This window comes from Manihot esculenta, chromosome 14, assembly GCF_001659605.2.
Source record: "Manihot esculenta cultivar AM560-2 chromosome 14, M.esculenta_v8, whole genome shotgun sequence".
Classification (NCBI taxonomy): Eukaryota; Viridiplantae; Streptophyta; class Magnoliopsida; order Malpighiales; family Euphorbiaceae; genus Manihot; species Manihot esculenta.
The window spans coordinates 10,186,762-10,207,223 of NC_035174.2; the positions used below are offsets into that span (position 1 = coordinate 10,186,762).

The 20,462-nt window shown below is 35.3% G+C and overlaps 3 protein-coding genes across 15 annotated transcripts; 1 reads left to right on the forward strand and 2 right to left on the reverse strand.

Moving 5' to 3' along the window:
- Positions 1-919: 919 nt before the first annotated feature.
- On the forward strand, positions 920-10,113 carry LOC110630996 (protein argonaute PNH1). Of its 12 annotated transcripts, none has more exons than XM_021778676.2 (25): positions 920-1,341; positions 2,261-2,362; positions 3,738-3,818; positions 4,386-4,690; positions 4,782-4,990; positions 5,077-5,223; positions 5,329-5,462; positions 5,562-5,671; positions 6,139-6,245; positions 6,369-6,507; positions 6,586-6,702; positions 7,035-7,142; positions 7,239-7,310; positions 7,411-7,533; positions 7,653-7,812; positions 7,992-8,113; positions 8,213-8,350; positions 8,423-8,565; positions 8,642-8,704; positions 8,785-8,848; positions 8,923-9,058; positions 9,275-9,348; positions 9,439-9,533; positions 9,619-9,650; positions 9,755-10,113. In XM_021778676.2, the coding sequence occupies exons 4-25, from the start codon at positions 4,388-4,390 to the stop codon at positions 9,925-9,927; spliced, it is 2,769 nt and encodes a 922-aa protein (XP_021634368.1). In that variant the 5' UTR covers positions 920-1,341; positions 2,261-2,362; positions 3,738-3,818; positions 4,386-4,387; the 3' UTR covers positions 9,928-10,113. The 12 variants fall into 12 exon arrangements, 10 of the variants coding, with proteins under 10 accessions (XP_021634368.1, XP_043806727.1, XP_043806725.1 ...); XM_043950792.1 differs by having other exon boundaries at positions 3,804-3,818; XM_043950790.1 differs by having other exon boundaries at positions 920-2,362; positions 4,362-4,690.
- Positions 10,114-13,175: 3,062 nt separating this feature from the next.
- On the reverse strand, positions 13,176-14,544 carry LOC110600427. The gene has a single exon (XM_021737288.2). It carries the CDS (start codon positions 14,413-14,415, stop codon positions 13,228-13,230), a length of 1,188 nt encoding a protein of 395 aa, XP_021592980.1. The 5' UTR covers positions 14,416-14,544; the 3' UTR covers positions 13,176-13,227.
- An 880-nt stretch (positions 14,545-15,424) lies between these two features.
- LOC110631297 (GDP-fucose transporter 1) lies at positions 15,425-18,411 on the reverse strand. Of its 2 annotated transcripts, none has more exons than XM_021779069.2 (2): positions 16,775-18,411; positions 15,425-16,262 (listed from the first exon to the last, which is right to left on the reverse strand). In XM_021779069.2, exon 1 carries the CDS (start codon positions 17,811-17,813, stop codon positions 16,791-16,793), a length of 1,023 nt encoding a protein of 340 aa, XP_021634761.1. In that variant the 5' UTR covers positions 17,814-18,411; the 3' UTR covers positions 15,425-16,262; positions 16,775-16,790. The 2 variants fall into 2 exon arrangements, with proteins under 2 accessions (XP_021634761.1, XP_021634760.1); XM_021779068.2 differs by having other exon boundaries at positions 15,425-16,301.
- Between the last annotated feature and the right edge of the window lie 2,051 nt (positions 18,412-20,462).

Below are 20,462 nucleotides of genomic sequence, written 5' to 3' on the forward strand. Positions count from 1 at the left end.
TTTATTTAGAACTTCTAAATTGTGTATTCCAATTTAGTATAAGTATTTTAAATTAAGTCCAATTTAGATTAAGGTTTAGAAATGTATAAATATTCATCCATGATGACCGCTGGATTTCTCCATCCTGATCAGGGGCCAAGCCCTCAATCACAGCCCATCGCTTGGAGGCCCACACGACCCCAATACAAACAGGTCCAGCCCGTTCGAACCTTAATATAGGGTCCATATGGATTTCTCAACCAGCCTGATCCAGTCCTCATTGCCTCTCAGGCCGGCTCAGCCCTCACAACTTCTCAGGATGATTCTCCTTGGGCTCAGTCTTATTCCTATTTTCCGGCCCAATTCGGAATCGGAAAGAAGGCCCCACCTTCAGCCTTGTAGGTCCATCCCCACACGCACGGAGAGAATCAGGAGCCGTTACGCATGAGACAGGTACCGGATATCCTCATACGATCGTATCAATATAGCAGAGACAGGTGACCCAATGACAACTAGGCCGTTGCACGTCACTGGCAGAGGAGAAAAAGAGATAAAAGGAGAAAGATCCTCCCCTAAGCTCTTAAATTTTTTCTCTAAACTCTTAAATTTTAAAAAAAAATCTCTGTAAAACCCTATTATATTTGGATCTCATATCATCAATCCATATTTTACAAACTTCATAATTTTAATCATACATTTCTCTCGTAGATTAATTTGTGTTTACTTTATTTTTTTAAAGTCTTAATTTATATCGGATTTGTTCATGTATTTCAAACTTATAATAAATTAATAAAAATAAATAAATAAATAAAACTAAAAATATGATAATTGAATATTAATTTTTTTTATAAAAAATATAATCATTGTTACACAAATATCTTACCTCTATTTGTTTATCTTAGCGCTTTTACTCTATAAATTTTCGTATGCATTTGGTGTGGATAATACGTACCTCGTCAAAACATGAGCACTAATGAGCTTTGGGTACCTCGAAGGCGGTGCCCGCCTCCACTCCCTTTCTCAAAGCCTGCTCTCCTTCGCCTTTAACCTCGTTAATCTCTCTCTCAATCAAGCATTTCTCTTCTCACTTGTCCCTCTCCATCGTCATATGAATCCCTCACCGGAATCAAATCTCAAGTTCCGGCAACTTTTCCGTCGACAACGTGACACACTCTTTTTCTTTTTTCCGCAATAGTTTTCATCAATCTTGGTCTAACGTGCGCTATTATTAGCCCTTCAAGAAAATCAGGAACCAGCTTGGGAATGCACTGAAAGCATTGCAGAGTGACAGTCACAGACAAAACACCAACTCCCTCCCCCTTCCCCCTCTCCTCTCTCTCTCTCTCTGTGTGTCTCTCAAGAGTATGGAATCTCTCAGGCATTCATTGGTTTCTTTAATTTATTGGGTTATCCACTTTATTCAATTATATCCATTCTTTTCATGTTGATTTTGCAAAAGTTTAGTTTTATCAAATGCACGCTTTGGTTCCATGCTTAAAAGAACACCACCTCAAAAAGCTATAACACGCGCTCTTTCTCCTCGTTTAAAGCTTCTTTTCTCTTCTTAAAGGTAGTGACTGTTTCTTGTTGATGGGTAGAGATGGTCATTCTGATAATATATAAGAAGAAAGGGAATCTCCTTTGCATCTTACTTAAATGCCTTCCTTCTATATTAAATTAAACCTTCCATCAAGAAATTTTCAAGCTTTCTTGCATGCTTAAAGAAAAAAGAAACTGTAGATTTTCATGAGGTTTGTTTGGCAGCTAGCTAGCTGGACTTTCTCAAGCTTTTTCTTGCTTGATTCAAAGTTGCCATTTGTTTCTTGTTTTGTAGTGCTTAATTCTGAATAGTTTCATCCATTCTCTCGATAATATCTCAAATTAAAGCAAGTCTGCTACTTTTACAAAACTGTATTTATGGGCTAACTGTATCTTAACCAGTTATGGTTTAATGTTTACTCTCCTAGTCTACCAAATCTTAGAACACTTCTCCTTTAAATAAGATCCTCGTACATTTCACCATTTGGTCTTGTCCAATTTTCTCTCTAAAATCACGCCTACTTTCTCTAGGTTTCTATTGCCTAGCTACTCACTCACACTTCAGCTCTTACCTGCTTCAAATTCACTGATATCTGAGTCCCTTAGCCGCATTTTACAGTGAAGATTTGCCGCATTTACAGTGAAGATTTGACATACATATATATGCGCACACACAGAGAGAGAGAGAGAGAGATCTAATGCTGCGATTTCTTTGATATATAAAATATATTATTCCGTGCAGAGTCTGCAAGATTTGGTTATGAGCTCCAGATACAGTTAATGGAAGAGGCAAATTAAGATCAGTCTGCAATAAATGTAACAAGGGGAGTCGTAAAAGCAACAGGTTCGTTTCTCTCAGTTATAATAAAATTCTCTTTTTAATATTTTCTGCAGGCCATGAGGGATTGTTGAATCAAATCAATCAAATTATTTTATTATCGATCAATGGCGGTCGTTTGGTTTCCAACCATACATATATATATATATATATATATATACACACGTCCTGTATGCAGATAATTAAGGATATTTTTGCTTCATTGCTGCATTTCTTTCATCAAGACTCCTTGGATGACTTCTGCATTGTGCATGAATGTGTGATGTTTTCTATTTAACGAAGTATAAAAAAGATTCAATGAAGAGGACGGTAGATTTTCAATATATAATTACTCTTTTTTTTTTTTTTTTAAGTTAACACCCATGGCTTGCATTAGGACAAAACTGGACCTGGGGAGGTAATGTGGAAATTTCAACCAAGTTTTTGGATTGGGTTTGGTTTTCGTACAAAATCGTGACGTTTCTAAAACGAAAACCAAACAATGCTACGAGTCTGAAAGAGATCAGACATGTCTCCTTTGGGCCTGGGCTCATGTAACTCCGATCGACCTTCACCCACAAGAGAAAAATAAAAAATAAAAAATAAAAAAGATTTCTTTCGTTTAGTGGCCTTTCAGTAGAAACCCTAGTTTTATGATGATCTAAGGGGGCACAGAATTTGGCATGGGAGATAACAAGACCTGATCATTCTTGGTGTCATGTAATAATCCCATGGATATGATCTCTCTCTCTCTATTACATAACCCTCATGTATAAATGCTATAAAAACCCAGTGGCTCTGTGCAGGGTACAACTGACATCTGCACACAAACCCAAACTTCATTAAACCATGTCTGGTTCATAGAGAACAAGAAAAACAAAATAACACTGTAAATCCAAATCCTATAGCAAAGCCCCCATGAGTTATCAACATCGACAACCTTTATAGCCTAATTGTTAATGTATCTGGTTGAGTATTGTGTAGTAGTACCTCTATGTTTTGTCGCTGTTGATACGTAGGGTGTGGCTTTGGGATGAGTTAAAGCTCCTCTTTGTTCGCTGAAAAGAGGGCGTACATTGTCATTTGGTGTGCAAACTAAAGTTGGTGGTAATCTTATTTACCCTTTGGGACCACTAGCCCAACACTGTGCACTGGATCTTCTGCTAAGCCCACCAAAATAATAATTAAAAAAAAACAGTGGTCCTCCCTGCTTCCCTCTTCCCAGTCAAAAGAATTTTGTTTTTTTATAAAAAATTAAAATTTTTTTATTTAATATTAAAAAATATATTAAAAATATTAACTTTAACCATAAAATATTTTATTATTTAGCCTTTATATTATAAAATAATTTATTATTTTATATATTAAGTGTATTAATTAATAAGTTTTTCTATGGTGCAAGGTTTAAATAGCAATTTTTTTTTTGGTGTGAGGTGTTAATCGGACGGTGTTGTTGTTATAAGAGCAGCTTTTGCATTTAGAGGTAAATAAATCACTCTGGTTTATAATTAATTACTGTTTCTTGTTTTTTATTTTTGTGGATCTGCAGTCAGCATTAGCAATTTTGAAAAAAAATTGGATAAAAAAGAAACATTGGAGTTGATGTTGGGTTGGACTTTTTGTAAAAATGTCAGGACAGTGGATTCTTATTTACTTTTCTGCATGTATGCAATGCACGTCTCCTTTGTTGAATACTTTTCAGAGAATATACAGCGCTATGAATTAAGTAAAACACTGTCTAAGATCGGATGCTATTGTCCTCTGCGTCCTTTTTGCTTCTTTTTAGCTTGCAGCCGTTACAATGCTCCGTGTCAACCTTCTGATCATTCAACTTTTTTCTTCAAATGTTCTCAGAGAAACGTGGAAAAAGTTAAACCCTTGCCTTTATCATCACTCTGCTGCTCTTTTCTTTGCTTTTCTTATCTGTCACCTCTCTATCTATCATGTAATGCTTAATATTAACTGTTATTCAAGTTGTTACACAAGTTTGAATATTTAACATGTATTTTCCTTGAAACACCCATAGGTGAAAGTTTTACTTGTTCTTCAGATATGCCTCACATGCAAATCAAGGATTCTCAGGAGAACCATGTGGTGTCGTCTTTGCAAACCTTGGATATTGCAAAAGAGAGCATACCCAGGAGGAGAAATGGAAGGAGAAGAGGAGGCAAAGGACTCAAAATGGATTCCAAGAATATGTTATTATCAGAAGCTAAAGGAACTCCTCCTGCTTCATGCAAAAGCCTCTTCATGTTTCATCGCAGGCCTGGGTATGGTCAGCTGGGGACGAAGTGCATGGTTAAAGCCAATCATTTTCTCGCTGAGATACCCGACACAGACTTGAGTCACTACAGTGTAAGTTTTATAAACCTTTCTTGTTGAGTTACCCTTTTAATTAACTTGTCTTGGAGAGCTTGTCTGGTTATGGATTTTGTGCAAGATGCAGGTAGAAATAACCCCAGAAGTTACATCTCGTAAACTGAGCAAAGCCATCATGACCCAGTTGGTAAAACTGCACAGAGGAACTGATTTAGGGATGAGGCTACCTGTTTATGATGGAGGAAGAAACCTTTACACAGCAAGATCATTGCCTTTTATCTCCAAAGACTTCACTGTAACTTTGGTTCACGAAGATGAGGCAACAGGCAATTTCAAGTAATCAATTTGAGATATAATACACTTATTCTTAGCAACATCCACAAGCATATATGCTCTACTGATGACTATTTTTGGTTAATTAGGAAAAGAGAATTCAAAGTGACAATAAAGTTTGAAGCACTTGCTAGTATGCTGCAATTAAGGGAGCTTTTTTCTGGAAAACCAGTTGATACTCCTCAAGAAGCGATTACTATTATTGACATCATACTAAGGGAATTTGCTGCTCAAAGGTTGAACTAATTTTTGTAGTTTTGTGGGGATTTTTTTGTTTTCGTTTACTGCCCACAGCAAGGTTGGAAATTGCTTGTTATCTCTGGAAATATGCGTTTGTATAGGTACGTATCAATTGGAAGGTCCTTCTATTCTCCTGATATAAAGAAACCACAGAAGCTGGATGGAGGTTTAGAATCATGGCGGGGCTTCTACCAAAGTATAAGACCAACTCAAATGGGGCTATCACTGAATATTGGTATGGGTTTTTATCCATTGAAGTTAATAATATTTGTGTGGAAAAGGTTGATATTCCAAATCTAAATGCTTCTTTGTGCATCTGTTTTCTATTGATCAGATATGTCGGCTACGGCTTTCATTGAACCACTCCTTGTTATTGATTTTGTTGCTCAAATTTTGTGCAAGGACGTGTATAAAAGGCCATTATCAGATGCAGATCGCGTTAAGGTATTATACTATTGTAGTGCAGAAAGCAAATGATCGGTTTTGTTACTTTATAAAAGCATCATCTTTAGTGGTTCCCTGTTATTTTTTGTGGACAAAATGGGAGACAAAAGTTTATGTATGCTTCTCTGCACACAATTGTTAGCCTCGAAATAAGTGATCTTGACATCCCAAGTACCATTAACTCTTCTTGATATTTTAATCTTGACAAAGACCTATACTAGAGAGGACACAGGCATACTCCATTAATACCAGAAGGTGGAAGAGAAAACCAGACAATGTCCGAACTTGGGTTTCCTATATTATAGTTTAGCAAAAACTTGCCAATGTCCCCTTCTAATTTGATGCGACCAATGCCATCAAATTAAAACAGGACTTAACTTTTGTAAAGCCATTGTATCTGTTAAACATGTGGACATTTGGATGCACAAATTCAAACTTGATTTATATATTTTGTGTTAATGTTGCAGGTCAAGAAAGCTCTTAGAGGTGTCAAAGTTGAAGTCACTCACAGAGGAAATGTACGAAGAAAATACCGAATTTCCGGGTTGACAACACAGCCTACAAGAGAGCTAATGTACAAAATGATATCCAATTATCCTCTTTTCTTTATATTCTCATATGCATATATTCTACTAAGCCTGTTAAACATTTTGGGAAACTAGAAGTTATCTTTTGATTTTCTTACCTTCTTTAACAGCTTCCCACTCGATGGGCATATGAACATGAAATCAGTTGTTGAGTACTTTCAAGAGATGTACGGCTATACCATTCAGTATCCTCATCTACCTTGCCTGCAAGTAGGAAACCAGAGGAAGGTGAACTATTTGCCGATGGAGGTACGTTAATATAATATTTCTAAACGCATTATGAAGATTGTATGAGCCAATTCACACATATTACACATATATTTCCAGGCTTGCAAGATAGTCCAGGGACAAAGATATACAAAAGGGCTAAATGAGAAGCAGATCACTTCTTTGCTAAAAGTTTCATGTCAAAGACCCCGTGATCAAGAATCAGATATTTTACAGGTCTACATCTTCGATCCACTAATTGTTTTGCTACTTTCTTGATAAATAGAAAACTTACTTTAAGTATATATATTAGATCATGTACTAAAGGAGACATAAGGTTTAATTACGTTGTCATATTGTCCTATTCTGTCATATGCATGTCCTTCATTCACATAGCTAATGCTTCAGCTTCAGGAGCTATGCTGTTAATTGATGTTCTTGCATTGAAAGACAAACTAGTCTCACTAAAATCTAGAGACTGATAATTCACAAATTAATGGGAGGGTCTTGAAATAAAATAAAAATTTGTTGTTCACACCAACAACCTGAAGTTTCTTCAATGTCTTCAGACAATTCAACAAAATGGGTACAACCAAGATCCATATGCGAAAGAGTTTGGCATCAGCATAGATAGCAAGCTTGCATCTATTGAGGCTCGAGTTCTACCGGCTCCATGGGTACTGTTCTTTATCTTTGCACTTTACATACTTCATGCTGTTACAGCTTATTCATTTCGTTTTGCTTATTCATTTCATTTCTTCCCTCACTAAAAGCTGAAGTACAATGATACTGGAAAAGTAAAAGAATATCTTCCTCAAGTTGGCCAGTGGAATATGATGAACAAGGTTTGTTGATATATCACATATGCATAAACTAAATTAGAATCTTTCTGAAAATGCTTGTTTACTAGTGACAACGGGAATGATAACTTCTTGTTTTATTCAGAAAGTGATAAATGGAAGTACCGTAAGATATTGGGCTTGCATCAACTTCTCACGAAGTGTCCAAGAAACCACAGCTAGAGGCTTTTGCCAGCAGTTGGGTCAGATGTGCCAAATCTCTGGCATGGTAAAAATTCATCATCTTTCTCTAATGGCAGATTGGGATTGCTGAATCTAACTGTTGATCATTTTTGCTTCTGATTGTCTTACATGAATGCCTAAGTTTACAATTTGATGTCATTCCAGGATTTTAACTGCGAACCAGTACTTCCAATATATTCAGCAAGACCTGATCAGGTAAAGAAGGCCTTGAAATATGTTTATCATGCAGCTGCAAAGAAACTTGAAGGGAAAGAACTGGAGTTGCTTATTGCAATTCTTCCTGACAGCAATGGCTCATTGTATGGTATGGTGATTGGTTCTCGGCTTGTTGCTACAAGTTCATTTTGCATGAATTAAATGTTAGGTGGACCATTAATTTTCTCTAGAAAAAGAAACGAGAAAATTATTTGAACACCTTCCTGTAATTGGAGAATTTGATGAGAAAGATTTATTCTAACAATCAGAGAATGCTCTATATTTCAGGTGATTTAAAAAGAATTTGTGAAACTGATCTCGGGTTGATTTCCCAGTGCTGCCTTACCAAACATGTCTTCAAAATTAACAGACAGTACTTGGCAAATGTGTCACTCAAAATCAACGTTAAGGTATGTCATAATTACATTATCATTTTGAGGCTTTAGAAACAGAACTTCAAAACTCAGACCAAATTGATAACTTTTTTCTCTTATGTTGAAAACTTTCAGATGGGAGGAAGAAATACTGTGCTTTTGGATGCTTTGAGTTGGAGAATTCCCTTGGTCAGCGACATCCCAACAATAATTTTTGGGGCTGATGTAACACATCCAGAGTCAGGAGAGGACACTAGTCCATCTATAGCTGCTGTAAGCCAATCAAATTTTGTATCTTCAAAGGTTAGAGATGAAATTGCAGCTTAGTTTTTATGCATTTTGCAGGTTGTAGCCTCCCAAGACTGGCCTGAAGTTACAAAATATGCCGGATTAGTATGCGCTCAGCCTCACCGGCAAGAACTTATTCAAGATTTATTCAAAACATGGCAGGACCCTCAACAGGGAACTGTCTCTGGAGGCATGATCAGGTAAATGATTATATTAAACACATGGACTATAATTTTTTTACCCTTTTCTTCAGAGATGTAATAATGGACTATGCAGGGAGCTCTTACTTTCATTTAAGAAAGCCACTGGGCAAAAGCCATTGAGGATAATATTTTACAGGTACTGGTAGGCTAATATTTTCTCTTCATTGTTGAATCAAAAAGTTAGTTGTTCAAATTGAGGAAGAAAATTACCTGCAGGGATGGTGTAAGCGAAGGACAGTTCTACCAGGTTCTGTTGTATGAACTTGACGCGATTCGAAAGGTTGGTGAACTGCCAAGTGATGATGTTTTTACCAAGTTTGGTTGTTTTTAAGCTTATAATCTAGTTTATTACAGGCTTGTGCATCGCTAGAACCCAGTTACCAACCTCCAGTGACATTTGTGGTTGTCCAAAAGCGGCACCATACTAGACTCTTCACGAGCAATCACAACGACAGAAATAGCACTGACAAGAGTGGAAATATTTTACCTGGTAATTCTCTTAATTTCCCACTGGTGAAATTTGTACCGTAATCATCCAAGTCTTAAAAGCAAGTCTCAAATTATAATTACACAAAAGTTGTTTTAGACTGTGGATAAGGTGTTAGATGGTGATGTGATCGTATGTCCAAATTAGAACAGAAGGTTCCTTTCAGGATTGATAAATTAAAGAGTAGAGATGCTACAATCTTTGATTTCTTCAATGTAGGTACTGTAGTGGATTCTAAAATATGTCATCCGACTGAATTCGACTTCTATTTATGTAGTCATGCAGGAATCCAGGTATGCTGCTGATTATATATATAAAAATATTGTTGAGTTGAGACTCGAATAATATAAAGATTTGTGTAAATCGGAATTGAAAATTGACAGGGCACCAGCCGGCCTGCCCATTATCATGTGCTGTGGGATGAGAACAACTTCACTGCAGATGAGATTCAATCTCTGACAAACAACCTCTGCTATACGTAAGAAGCTAGACTCTGATGCTTCTCTCATGATATAAATGCCTCAAAAATATTAAAGTTAATTAATTTGATTATTTTGTGGCAGGTATGCAAGGTGCACACGCTCGGTTTCTGTAGGTAATCTCTAATAATTTGTTAATCTGGACAATTTCTACTTATTATTTTCATTGAGCTTCATCTCTTGAACATGGTGAAAATCTCAGATATTACATGTTGTGCAGTTCCTCCTGCATATTATGCTCATTTGGCAGCTTATCGAGCTCGGTTTTACATGGAACCTGAGGACGCGCCGGAGAATCCTAAGATGCGTTGCACACGCGCCGCCAATGGATCATGCGTCCGCCCCTTGCCTGCATTGAAAGATAAGGTGAAGAGCGTCATGTTTTACTGCTAAGAGGAAGAGCGGAAGCAATGAAAAATGGCTCGGTACAAAGAATAAAGAAGAAGAAGGAAAAAGAAAAAGAGAGATTATAAGCATTTGTACATTGGTATTCTTAGCTTATAGTGCAGAGATTCTCCACTGAAAATTTTGACCACCCGCTCAGTGGTAATGAAATGAAGAGTTCTCATTTTAATCAAACTTGCTTATAAATAAAATATCACAAGTAGATAAATGTTTGTTTGGCTTGCAAATTTAAAAAAAAAAAAAAAAACTATTTAAAAATTAAGTTCAAAGCCATAATTAAGTTTCACCTTATTCATTATTTGTTTACTTTAGAACTATTATTTTACCAAATAAATGCATATATTATCCTTGTTTTAATAGTCATAACACTTATTACTTCTTCTTTATTATTTTGGTAAATTGAATCCGTTCAGCCATAATATATAATTATTAGATTAAATAGCATGATTGGTTCATCCATTTAGATAGAAATATAATTTAGATAAATAATTTCGCCATCTTAATTCAGTACGGTTTAACTTATAAAATTATTTAAATACGTTCAACTATTTATTTTGATCACATGACTCGATCAAATAATTGGTTTAGTCTTATGGTTCATTATTCAGATGAATAGTTTATCTAAATAGTCAATACAAGCATGTGATTCATTTAACGCAAGTTTTCTTACGTGGTTTGATACTCTCGTTTTTTCATTTTCTTTAAATTTAACTCTTTTTTTTTTCATGGGAGACGATCTGCGTCAATTGACTATCGATGAAAAAAAAAATATTGTTGTCCCTATTAAGAGCTCTAGAAATATTCTGATCGTCACTTATGATTTTTGTATGGTGGAGATATTTCTCACATACAATCTAATTAATTTTCAGAATATGCAGATATCTTTGACATATTTATGACATCTTTTGGAGGGGATTATGATACTACATGTTTTCGTTCTTCTCAACGGTATGTCTCTAACCACACTCCTGCGAATGTTAATTTGATAGGTAACAGTGAAGCGGTTTATTCCGTCAAAAGTCAGGATAGCCGAAAACAATGATCGTCCTATGTATTTGGTTACTAGTTACAAGTTTAACATTTTATTTTTTTATGGAAACACAAGTTTTAGCTCTCCGTCACTATTTGCTCTTTTTGCAATTGAATTTTTGCTTGTTAATGGCTGCATTCTTATGGATTGATTGTAAGTGATTCAATTTTTTCAGTTTTCACATTTAGATATTTCTAAATTGAATTTGATTTTAAATAATTGTAAATTTTTGTTAGACTCTAGAATTGATATTTTCTGTTAGATGGGTTTGTCATCATGCTACTCTAATTGCTCATATTTTAGTTAAAGAATCTATTAGATATGATCATTTCTCTATTTGGGATGATATCCCTCTTTATTTAATAAAATTAAAAAAAAAAAAACATGTGATTCATTTTGCCTATATAATACTCCTATCACAAAAGATTTATATTTCAACTTATTCTCTCAAATATAATTATGGTCGTTTGTAAAAATAGATTTATATTTTTCAATTATGAAATAAAGTTATTTTTTTTAGTAATTGGTTTCAAATTTTTTATTCACCTCTTCCTTACATTATTTATAAAAAAAATTTTATTAATACAATATTAGTTTTTTTATAATTTCTAGATTATTAAAAATTACAAGTAATAAATAATTAATTTTTAAAAAATACAAAAAATTAATATATAAATTTTACTAGACTATAAAAATTAAATGGTATTTCGCTTTACCACTCTTAATGAAGCATGAGTTTTGTGAATCAAGATTAAAGATAGATAATCAGTTATTTTGTATTAAAGGATTCATGTCTTTCAACTGTAAAAACAAAACTTAATTTTTTATTTAACTAGTCTCTTAATATTTTTATTAATCTTCCAATTTATAAAAACGCCACAAATATGAACTCTAGACCCATAAGAAATCTTGACGCAACACTCATATCCAATAAAACTCCAAAAACACTCCACACCAATATCTCTAAGCCTTATCTGAGTTTTTAATTGAAACTTGAACAAAAGGAGATACTCTCTCAATTGTAGCTGAAGTCAGAGCAGAGCCATCATACTAAAGACGGGAGAAAAGCATCGCCACCATTGAGCAACATGGCCAAAGCTACCTAGATTCGAAGATGAGCAACACTAATTAGAAAGAGAATGCATGCTTCTCTAAGTTAGATGGTAACATAGACATTGGACGCTAGGGAAAGAGAAGAATTACACTTCTACAATCAAGTTGAGCATCTGCACCAAAGCCAAGAGGGAGAGCCTCCAAAACCTATTGATACATGTGGAAGAAAAAAGAAGGATGCATGACAAACTCGATGCGCCAGAGTAGTTGCTCCTTCACCCATCCTCTCATTTCCACTGCTTAATGACACCATTGAAGTCCAAAACATGAAAGCCCTCCATATTTGTAAAAAATACGACTAAAATACAGTAAAAGAGAAAAAAAAATTAACAATTATAATCAAGCCTTCTTTAAGTATCGCGGTCACTGAACAACCCAAAATTAATATTTATAACTTTCATTTAACGGAAAAAGACTAGATACCTCAAAAGAAATTTTCTCTTTAAGAGAAGATATAGACTCTCATTCTTTTTGTTGATCATTTTTTATTGAAAAATTAACTATTTAGTCTTTATGGTATAATAAAATTCACTAGTTAATTTTTTTTATTTTAAAAAATATATTAAAATACTCTACGTTTTAAAAAATTTATTAATTAGTTTTTTTATTTATTTTAATCATTAAATATTATAAAAAAGTCTAAAATAGTCATAATATTAAGGGACTAATTAGTAAATTTTTTTTCAAAACTTAAAGGATTAACTAATGAATTTTTTAAAACTATATGAATTAAACAGTAAAATATTTAACGATTAAAATTAATGGATGAATTAATTAGTAAATTTTTTAAAATATCAGTTTAATATATTTTTAATGAAAGAGTAACCATAAAAATTAAATAATAATTTTTTTAATTTTTAAATTTGAGTCCATGTTGAATATGAATATAATAGTGTTGTACATGTTAGTGATTCAAGGCTGAGGCAAGCCTACAGTTGGCTTGCAAATAGAAAAAAGTTCTATAAGAAGTTCTTTTTTTTTTTAAAAAAAAAATTGCAATTATTATTTGTACATTTTTTTAGAAGATATGACATTAAGCATCTCAAATACTAAACCACGCAGTAAATGTAGCAGCTCGAATTGGAATAAGGTTGACATTAATCTCTATTTTTCATTTGTACAAAAACAAAAGCAGACAAAAAACTTCACAAACTAAGGCCAGAGGAAAAGGCAATCCCAGCCATGTTCAGGCCTTTCATGTTGCAATTTGGGACTGGAATCCAATTCCAATAGCCCCTCCCTATGTCATAAGACAGCCATATTATATCCCATAAACCTTCGTAATTAGACAATAAAACTGCCCTAATTATCTCTTCTCTGCGCTCTAAGCACCCCATTATTACCCTATATGGCTTCTTAATCTCCTCAATTATTTTACTTGGAACTTTCGAATCACGCTCCCACTGTCCACCGCTTGTCACCAATCCCCATAATTCTATATCATTTAACATTCTCGCTCCTGTACTCGCATCACCTACTCCGTTTGATTTTATGATTAACATGTGTCCATCACCATACACGTGTAGCCGATCAATCACATTCCCCCAGCTGAATCCAACGGTTAGTTGCTGCCCATCTTCTCTTCCACCCTCAAATCTTGGCCGCACAACTATTGGAGCATCAAATGTTTCCAATCCGGCTATCATTATTACGCTTTCGTACGGTCCATTTACTACGTTGAGAAATATGTAATTACCCTCTCTTTGGAATCCACGTGGCAATCTTTCAATATTTTCTCTTGCTTCTATAGAAAGCCATTTGTCAGTTTCGGACGAGTATAGAAACAAAACCGGCCGATTCTCCACTAGCTCCGCAAACAAAAAACGGAAACTATTCGACCCGGAAACTAGTTTCATCCCGGATCTTCGCCAGGAAGACGTGCCACGTGGACCCAATGGACTTGGAGGTATCTTTTTAACCGTCTTGGCAGACAAATTAACGGCAATAACTTCCTTGCGACTGTTAAAAGAAAAGAGGAAAACGTCGCCACTTGCAGCTAGAAAATAAATGCTCTCACCTGGAGAAATCAGGGGTTTGAGTAAATTAGCAATTTGCAGCTTGAACCAGCGATCAGATTGATCGGAAAATCCGTGAAGAACTGAGTCGCGATGCCAGCGTTTCTTGAAGACGAAGAGCCAAGTGGTAGACCTTGATCGCAAATTGTAATAGCGTACGAAAATTTGATCGGAGATTAAATCAGAAAAAGATTTGTTGAGAGATTTGATAAAAAGGATTTCGGGTATAGCGAGATTGAGGAGTATGCGGTGGATGAGTTCTGAAGGAAGAAGGCAAAATCCAACCGAATTTGGCAAATTTCTAGGATTTTCCATCATGGGTTAAAGGTCAGAGACATGAAACTTCGATTATATAGAGGCAACACAGGTGGATTCATTAATGATTATAGATTTTTTTTTTCGTGATTATGTGAAGGGCTAATGAAGTGGAAATTAAAGGACAAATGATCCAACAAAGCATCCCATGCGGGGGACTTATAATAATATCGGGAAAGGGACGGTGGAAGGCGGTTGAGACATTGGATTTTGTTTTTACGAAAAGGTTGACCTGTGCATTACATTCAATACTTCTAAAAATATTAATAATTAAATGATTAAGATGATTTTAAAAGTAAAAATACGTGTAAATTAAACAATTATTAGGCTCCAGTGGTGATAGTGACGTGGCCTTTAAAATGCTTATGCTGGACAAAGCAGGCAAGGCAATAATTAATTTGAGAGGGATGAATCGTGTTGATGGGTTGATGAGAGGGACGCTTGCTGGAAAAATTTATACAGTGCCCATGTCGCAACTTAATAAGTATATCATTTCAATTATTTATTTATTTTCTAAAACAATACTGATTAGTTTTTTAATGTGACTCGCTAATTAACTTTTTATTTTTTGGATTTATTTATATAAATTTTCCTACATAAAATATTGTATAATGACGCCACTTGATGTGAACCTTCCTTTAATGACAGTGGATTAGAACTTTCTCAGATAAGCAGGGGTTTTGGTTTTCTTTAAAGATTGCTTTTGTGGTCAGTGATGAGTATGGAAAATACATTTGGCTCCTAAGGGAAAAAGTATTAAACTATGGAAAGGAAACAAAAAGATGGGAATTTAATTGGTTTTTTTAATTATGTCAAGTAGTATTTAAAGTCCACTTAAAAATAAGTGGACAAAAGATTGAATTCAAGTTCTCCATATTGAATAATGTTGTTAATCGAGCTGACTAAACACTTCGGTTGAGAATTTAATTGTTGGATTATGCTACTCCAATGAAATAAATTTTGCAACCCAATACTCAATTTTTTAAGACAGTGTTAATGAAATTTCAGAATATGTGAGAGCTCAGCTTCGTTTGCGGCTGTCCTTTGTGCTTATGTGAAGAGTCAAATTACCTATCAACCACTAGAGGATATGACCTGGGAAGTAAAATGGGATTTGAACTTCTTTTTTTTTTAACACTGTTTCTCTCTAGTCTTTGTGGAAAATGTGTTGGATCCCATCATCGGTAAACAACGGGAAAATAGAAGAGTTTAAAAAAGGGGGGAATAAATGAGTCGAACCAAAAATGGGTGATTTTGGTAGAGGTGAATCCATCTGTAGAAGTTCAAAATACTGTGCTCCAGCTTATCCACATCCCTTCAACTGCAAGTACAAGATAGGCTGGTTTTTGGGCAGCCATTTCTCTGTCCTGGATCAATTCCACAAGAGTTGATGGGAACTGGCCCAACAAATTTGTGCCTGATGGGCTGATTTATTCGCGGCCTGCAAGTGAACGGTCCCCACTGCGTTTAGCTCAGCCTGGGAAATGCAGAAAATCATAAAATTCTAGCTCTAGATATTTTTAGCTCTCTGAAACTAACAAATAAGCGGAGAAGCAATGGCTGCTCCGCGCTCTCTCCACCACCAAAATAGACCACCCGTATACTCGGACAACATCTTTCTTAGGAATCCCACAAACTGAACCTCCGGTATTAAAGCCACCAACCAGAACAACACCAGCAGCCCAAATCAACCGCAACCATGTCTTGTTTCCCTGGAAAAATGCTCCAACATGTTCCAGCTCAAGGATATCCACGCCCAAATGCTCAGAATGGCCTAACCCTTTGAAGCCAGTAAAATTGTGGGCTTTTGCGCTTCTCTGGAAGCCTCCATTATGCTCGTCTCGTCTTCTCTAAAATCCACAATCCCACACCCTATACTTATAATTATTCTAGAAAGGAATTCAGATGAGAAATTATGGGCATGTCTGGGTAATTCCAAACAGCTGTACAATGACAATTAGATCTAGGCAATTCATGGAAATAAAGTCGAGAATTCTCAAGCAATTTCCCAAAGAACTCAATCTTGAAATCTAGCATTTATGAGTACAAAATCCCACAGCCAGCTTCCCAGTAATAATGTAAAATGTGAAAACACAAGACTTCAAGAAAGCAACATAGAAGAAACCCAAACTGTTAATAGAAGGCCAAAGCTTTATCTATAGTAAAGGAGATAAAATAAAGATATAGCGTATGTAAGAGGGATAATGTTTTTAAAGGAAGATGCATAAAACTTAGATACTCCTTAGTCTCTAGTACTAGAGATAAAACTTCCATTCATTACGAGAGACCTCTTCAAGCATACCAAGCTAAATAGATTAAGAAAACAGATGAAATAATAGTTCTAATGCAAAAACTTGCTTACTAGATATGCTTCTCCCTTATTTCTCCTCGTCACCACTATTTTGTTTGACAAGTTGCCTTTCTTCATCGCCATCATTCTCACTGTTTGTCGGCTTAGGAACAGGCGCAGCTGCAGGTCTACTAACTGACTGCTGATAGAGGACACCGCCAGCAAGAGTGAAGAGCAGGCAAAGCAAACCAAATGGACTAGCATGCTTATCCCAAATGAGCACATTGATCACAACTGTAAGAAACTTATTCACCACACCAGTCACAGTGAATGCTGTTGCAGATATTGCCTTTCTTGCTGCAAATCCAAAGAAACTAATAGCCAAACCAAAAACACAGGACAATGAAACTGCACAAATTGCATCCAATTGGATCCAATTCCCAGCCTTTGATCTCAAAGAAGCAAACACCTCACTATACTCGCCTGTGAGAATCCAGAACAGCGGAGCCATCATCAATGACAACGAATTGTTGTACAACACAAGATCCCATGTGTTCAATCCAACATTTGTCACAATGTGTTTGATGTAAACCATCTCCAAAGTGATGGTGACTAAATAAGCAAATGCCCAAGAATAGGCTGTCAAAGTAAAAGCAGAATCGGTGGCTACATACCCAACAGCACCACCCAAAATGACAAACAACGACAAGGAAGTAAGCTTCGATGGGATGGGTTGTTTTCTAAATACACTATCAGCAATAGCAACCAAAAGGGGCGTCAAGGATCTGAACACTATGAAAGTTTCCACATTGGCATGGCGCAAAAGGTTGGTATTTGTAAAGATTGCAAGGTAGAAAACAATTGCAGCCGGTAAGAACTTCTTGGCAGTTTCATATGTGAAGGGATCATGACGCAAAAATCCTAATTTGCCAAAAAACCAGACGGCCAACGCAGAGGTCAAATACTGTAATGCAGTTAAAAGACCTGGATAGTTGAATGTGGTGATAGCAAACTTATTAATCACAGCAAGGAAACTTGAACAGACAGCGTAACCCAATACAAGACTGCTCGTGGCTAATTGCTTTGTGGAGTCGACTTTGGCAGAAGACATTTGCAACCCCTTTGTGCGTTTGAGTTGATTGCGGATATTCTGAGGAAGAATTTAGTAGATCGTTGACAAACAAAAGAGGCAAATAAGCGTTAACTGAGGCATCTGCGGCCATTACTAATGAATATGAACTGGAAAACGACTTGAATGCCCAAATTCCGAGACATGGATAGCTAAAATCGCGTTGATCCATTACAACAAAAGCAGAGAAATCGAGAGAAGTGAAAAAAAAAAAAATCAAACGCTGAAACCGCTGATTATGATTATAAGAGCAGTAACGGCAAAATAGGGAAATGAAATCAAGAATGAGAAGAGAGAGACAGAGTGGTGGGTGTATCACCGACACGAAACCGGAGAGAAGACGGGAGACAGATCGCAGATCCTGATTGGTGGCAGTGCATGGTCAAATACGTTCTTCGAATGGAAAAAACAAAAAAAAGTACTTGATTTTGTGTTCATTTATTTCTTCCCCTGTCCACGAGGACTTGCATTTAAATTATTTTCATTTTTTTCTCCTCTTTTCTTTTTTTAACATTTTTTTAATTCTTTATTTACTTTCCCACTGTCTTTTCTTATCATTTTCTTGTATTTTTCTCTCATTTTCTTTCTACCCCACCTTTCCTTTCTTTCATTTCCTATCTTCCTTTCCTATTTCTTTTTATTACTTTCACTTTCTTTTCTTTTTTAAGTATTTTTTATTTTCTATTATTTTTTCTATTTTTATATTTTTTTATCATCAGGTTTTCTTCTCCCTTTAACTTTGCCATAACATTTTCCATTTTAATTAACATAGTATTTCTTTATTTGGTACCATCATTTTTTCTCTTTTGAAATAGGTTTTCTCAGTCATTGTATTGCTAATAATTATTAGACATAAAATAAAATATATTTATAATAAAAAAATATTTTAAATCTCACAGATAATTAAAATTTTTATTATTTTAATTGAACATTTATTTATTAAAAAATACCAATAAATTTTAAACCCGTTTCAGATTTATTAGCGAAGTTACATAAAATTTTTTTTTATTACATAATTATGGTAATATTTGATGGTTCAGCAACAACCTGCATCATTCATTACATTCTAATTACTGCAATTACAGCCTTATGATGCAAGTATCTTGTTGGTTAAATCTAATTATAAAGATAAAATTCCGATCGAGGTTTGATTGTTTCTTCTCTTAATTGCATGTTTGACTTAATTTATAAATTCATCCAATTAACTTGTCTCTATTTTAATCTAATTTATTTATTAAAAAATAATTGGGGGCTTGCAAAGATTCTCATTAGATCACTGAATTAATATAGAATTATCAAAATGACGACACCGAGCAGTCAAGTACATCTCATCTCATCATCTTGCAGAGATGCAAAACCGTACGAGTTTGGCTTAGAGTTAATAACCTGACATCTAGCAAAAAACCCCGCATGATAATAGATAATTACTAATAACAATTAATTAACGAGCTAATTATGATGATTATGCTGCTGGGGCACAGTCAAAATCATCGTCATCGTCATCATCACCCTCCATGGATGCAGCAGGCGCATAGTCATAATCTCCATCGTCATCGTCTCCATCACCTTCTATGCATGGCGCGGGTGCACAATAATAACCATGTTCAGCTTCATCGTCTTCATGGAAATTGAACCAAGTGGAAATGGCTCTGGAGACTAGAGACATTGTAGAAGGTATATATTTAATTTGGTTCAAAGGAGAAGGGAAAAAAGAGCAAGAACAGGAATGGAATTAATCAATGGCTATGGTGGTGTCTGAAAGGAAAAGAGATGTGGTTCATATATATAGAGTGATAGAGAGGGAGGAGGAAGGTGGTGGTCTCGCTTTGACACAAGTCAGGCACGTGGGGTTTTGTGGGCTAAGAGTTCAAGGTTGTGCCACACCCCATGTCTTGGTAGAGATAGTGCTCAATGGTGGTCCAGGGTGCTAGGGTTCCAAGTGACAGTTCAGCAGACACGTCAGAAAAGCCATTTGTGAACTGCAACAAAAGGTCCAACGAGGTGTGAGAATTGGGTTGCCAAAAAAAGAAGTGAGACTTGGTCAAGTTGGTGGGCTAGTGGCAACATTAGTGGAAGATTGAGCCGACTGGATATGCTTTTGATGGTTTGAAAATACTTGAAACACAAACGAAATTGCATTGCCACCAAATATAATGATAATCTTCCTTGACGCAGGACTGGAACATTCATGATTTAAAATTATTTATTTTTTCTAAAAAAACTTATGCTGATTTCTTTTATTTTTTTATTATAAAAATAAATAAATAAACAATATATTATAAATCAATATCTTATAAATTTATATATTTCATCCATTCTATAATTTTAATTTATCTTTTCATTTTTTAATTGTCTTAAAATATTACTAAACATAAACATAGCCAAAATAATTGTCAATCCCACTAATATAAACTCCCCCAGGGTTAATTTGAGGGCTTTAAAAAACAAAGGGTTTCAAGCAGCAGGAGCATAGTCAGAATCTCTATCACCATCGTCATCCCCATCACCTTCCATTGATTCTGCTAAGCCAGTCACATTCTCCATGACCATCGTCTATGGCCCATGCCTTCAAAAGAAGAACATTATCTTCACGCACATTCTGATGAGCGTGGTTCATGTGTGAAGCAAAAA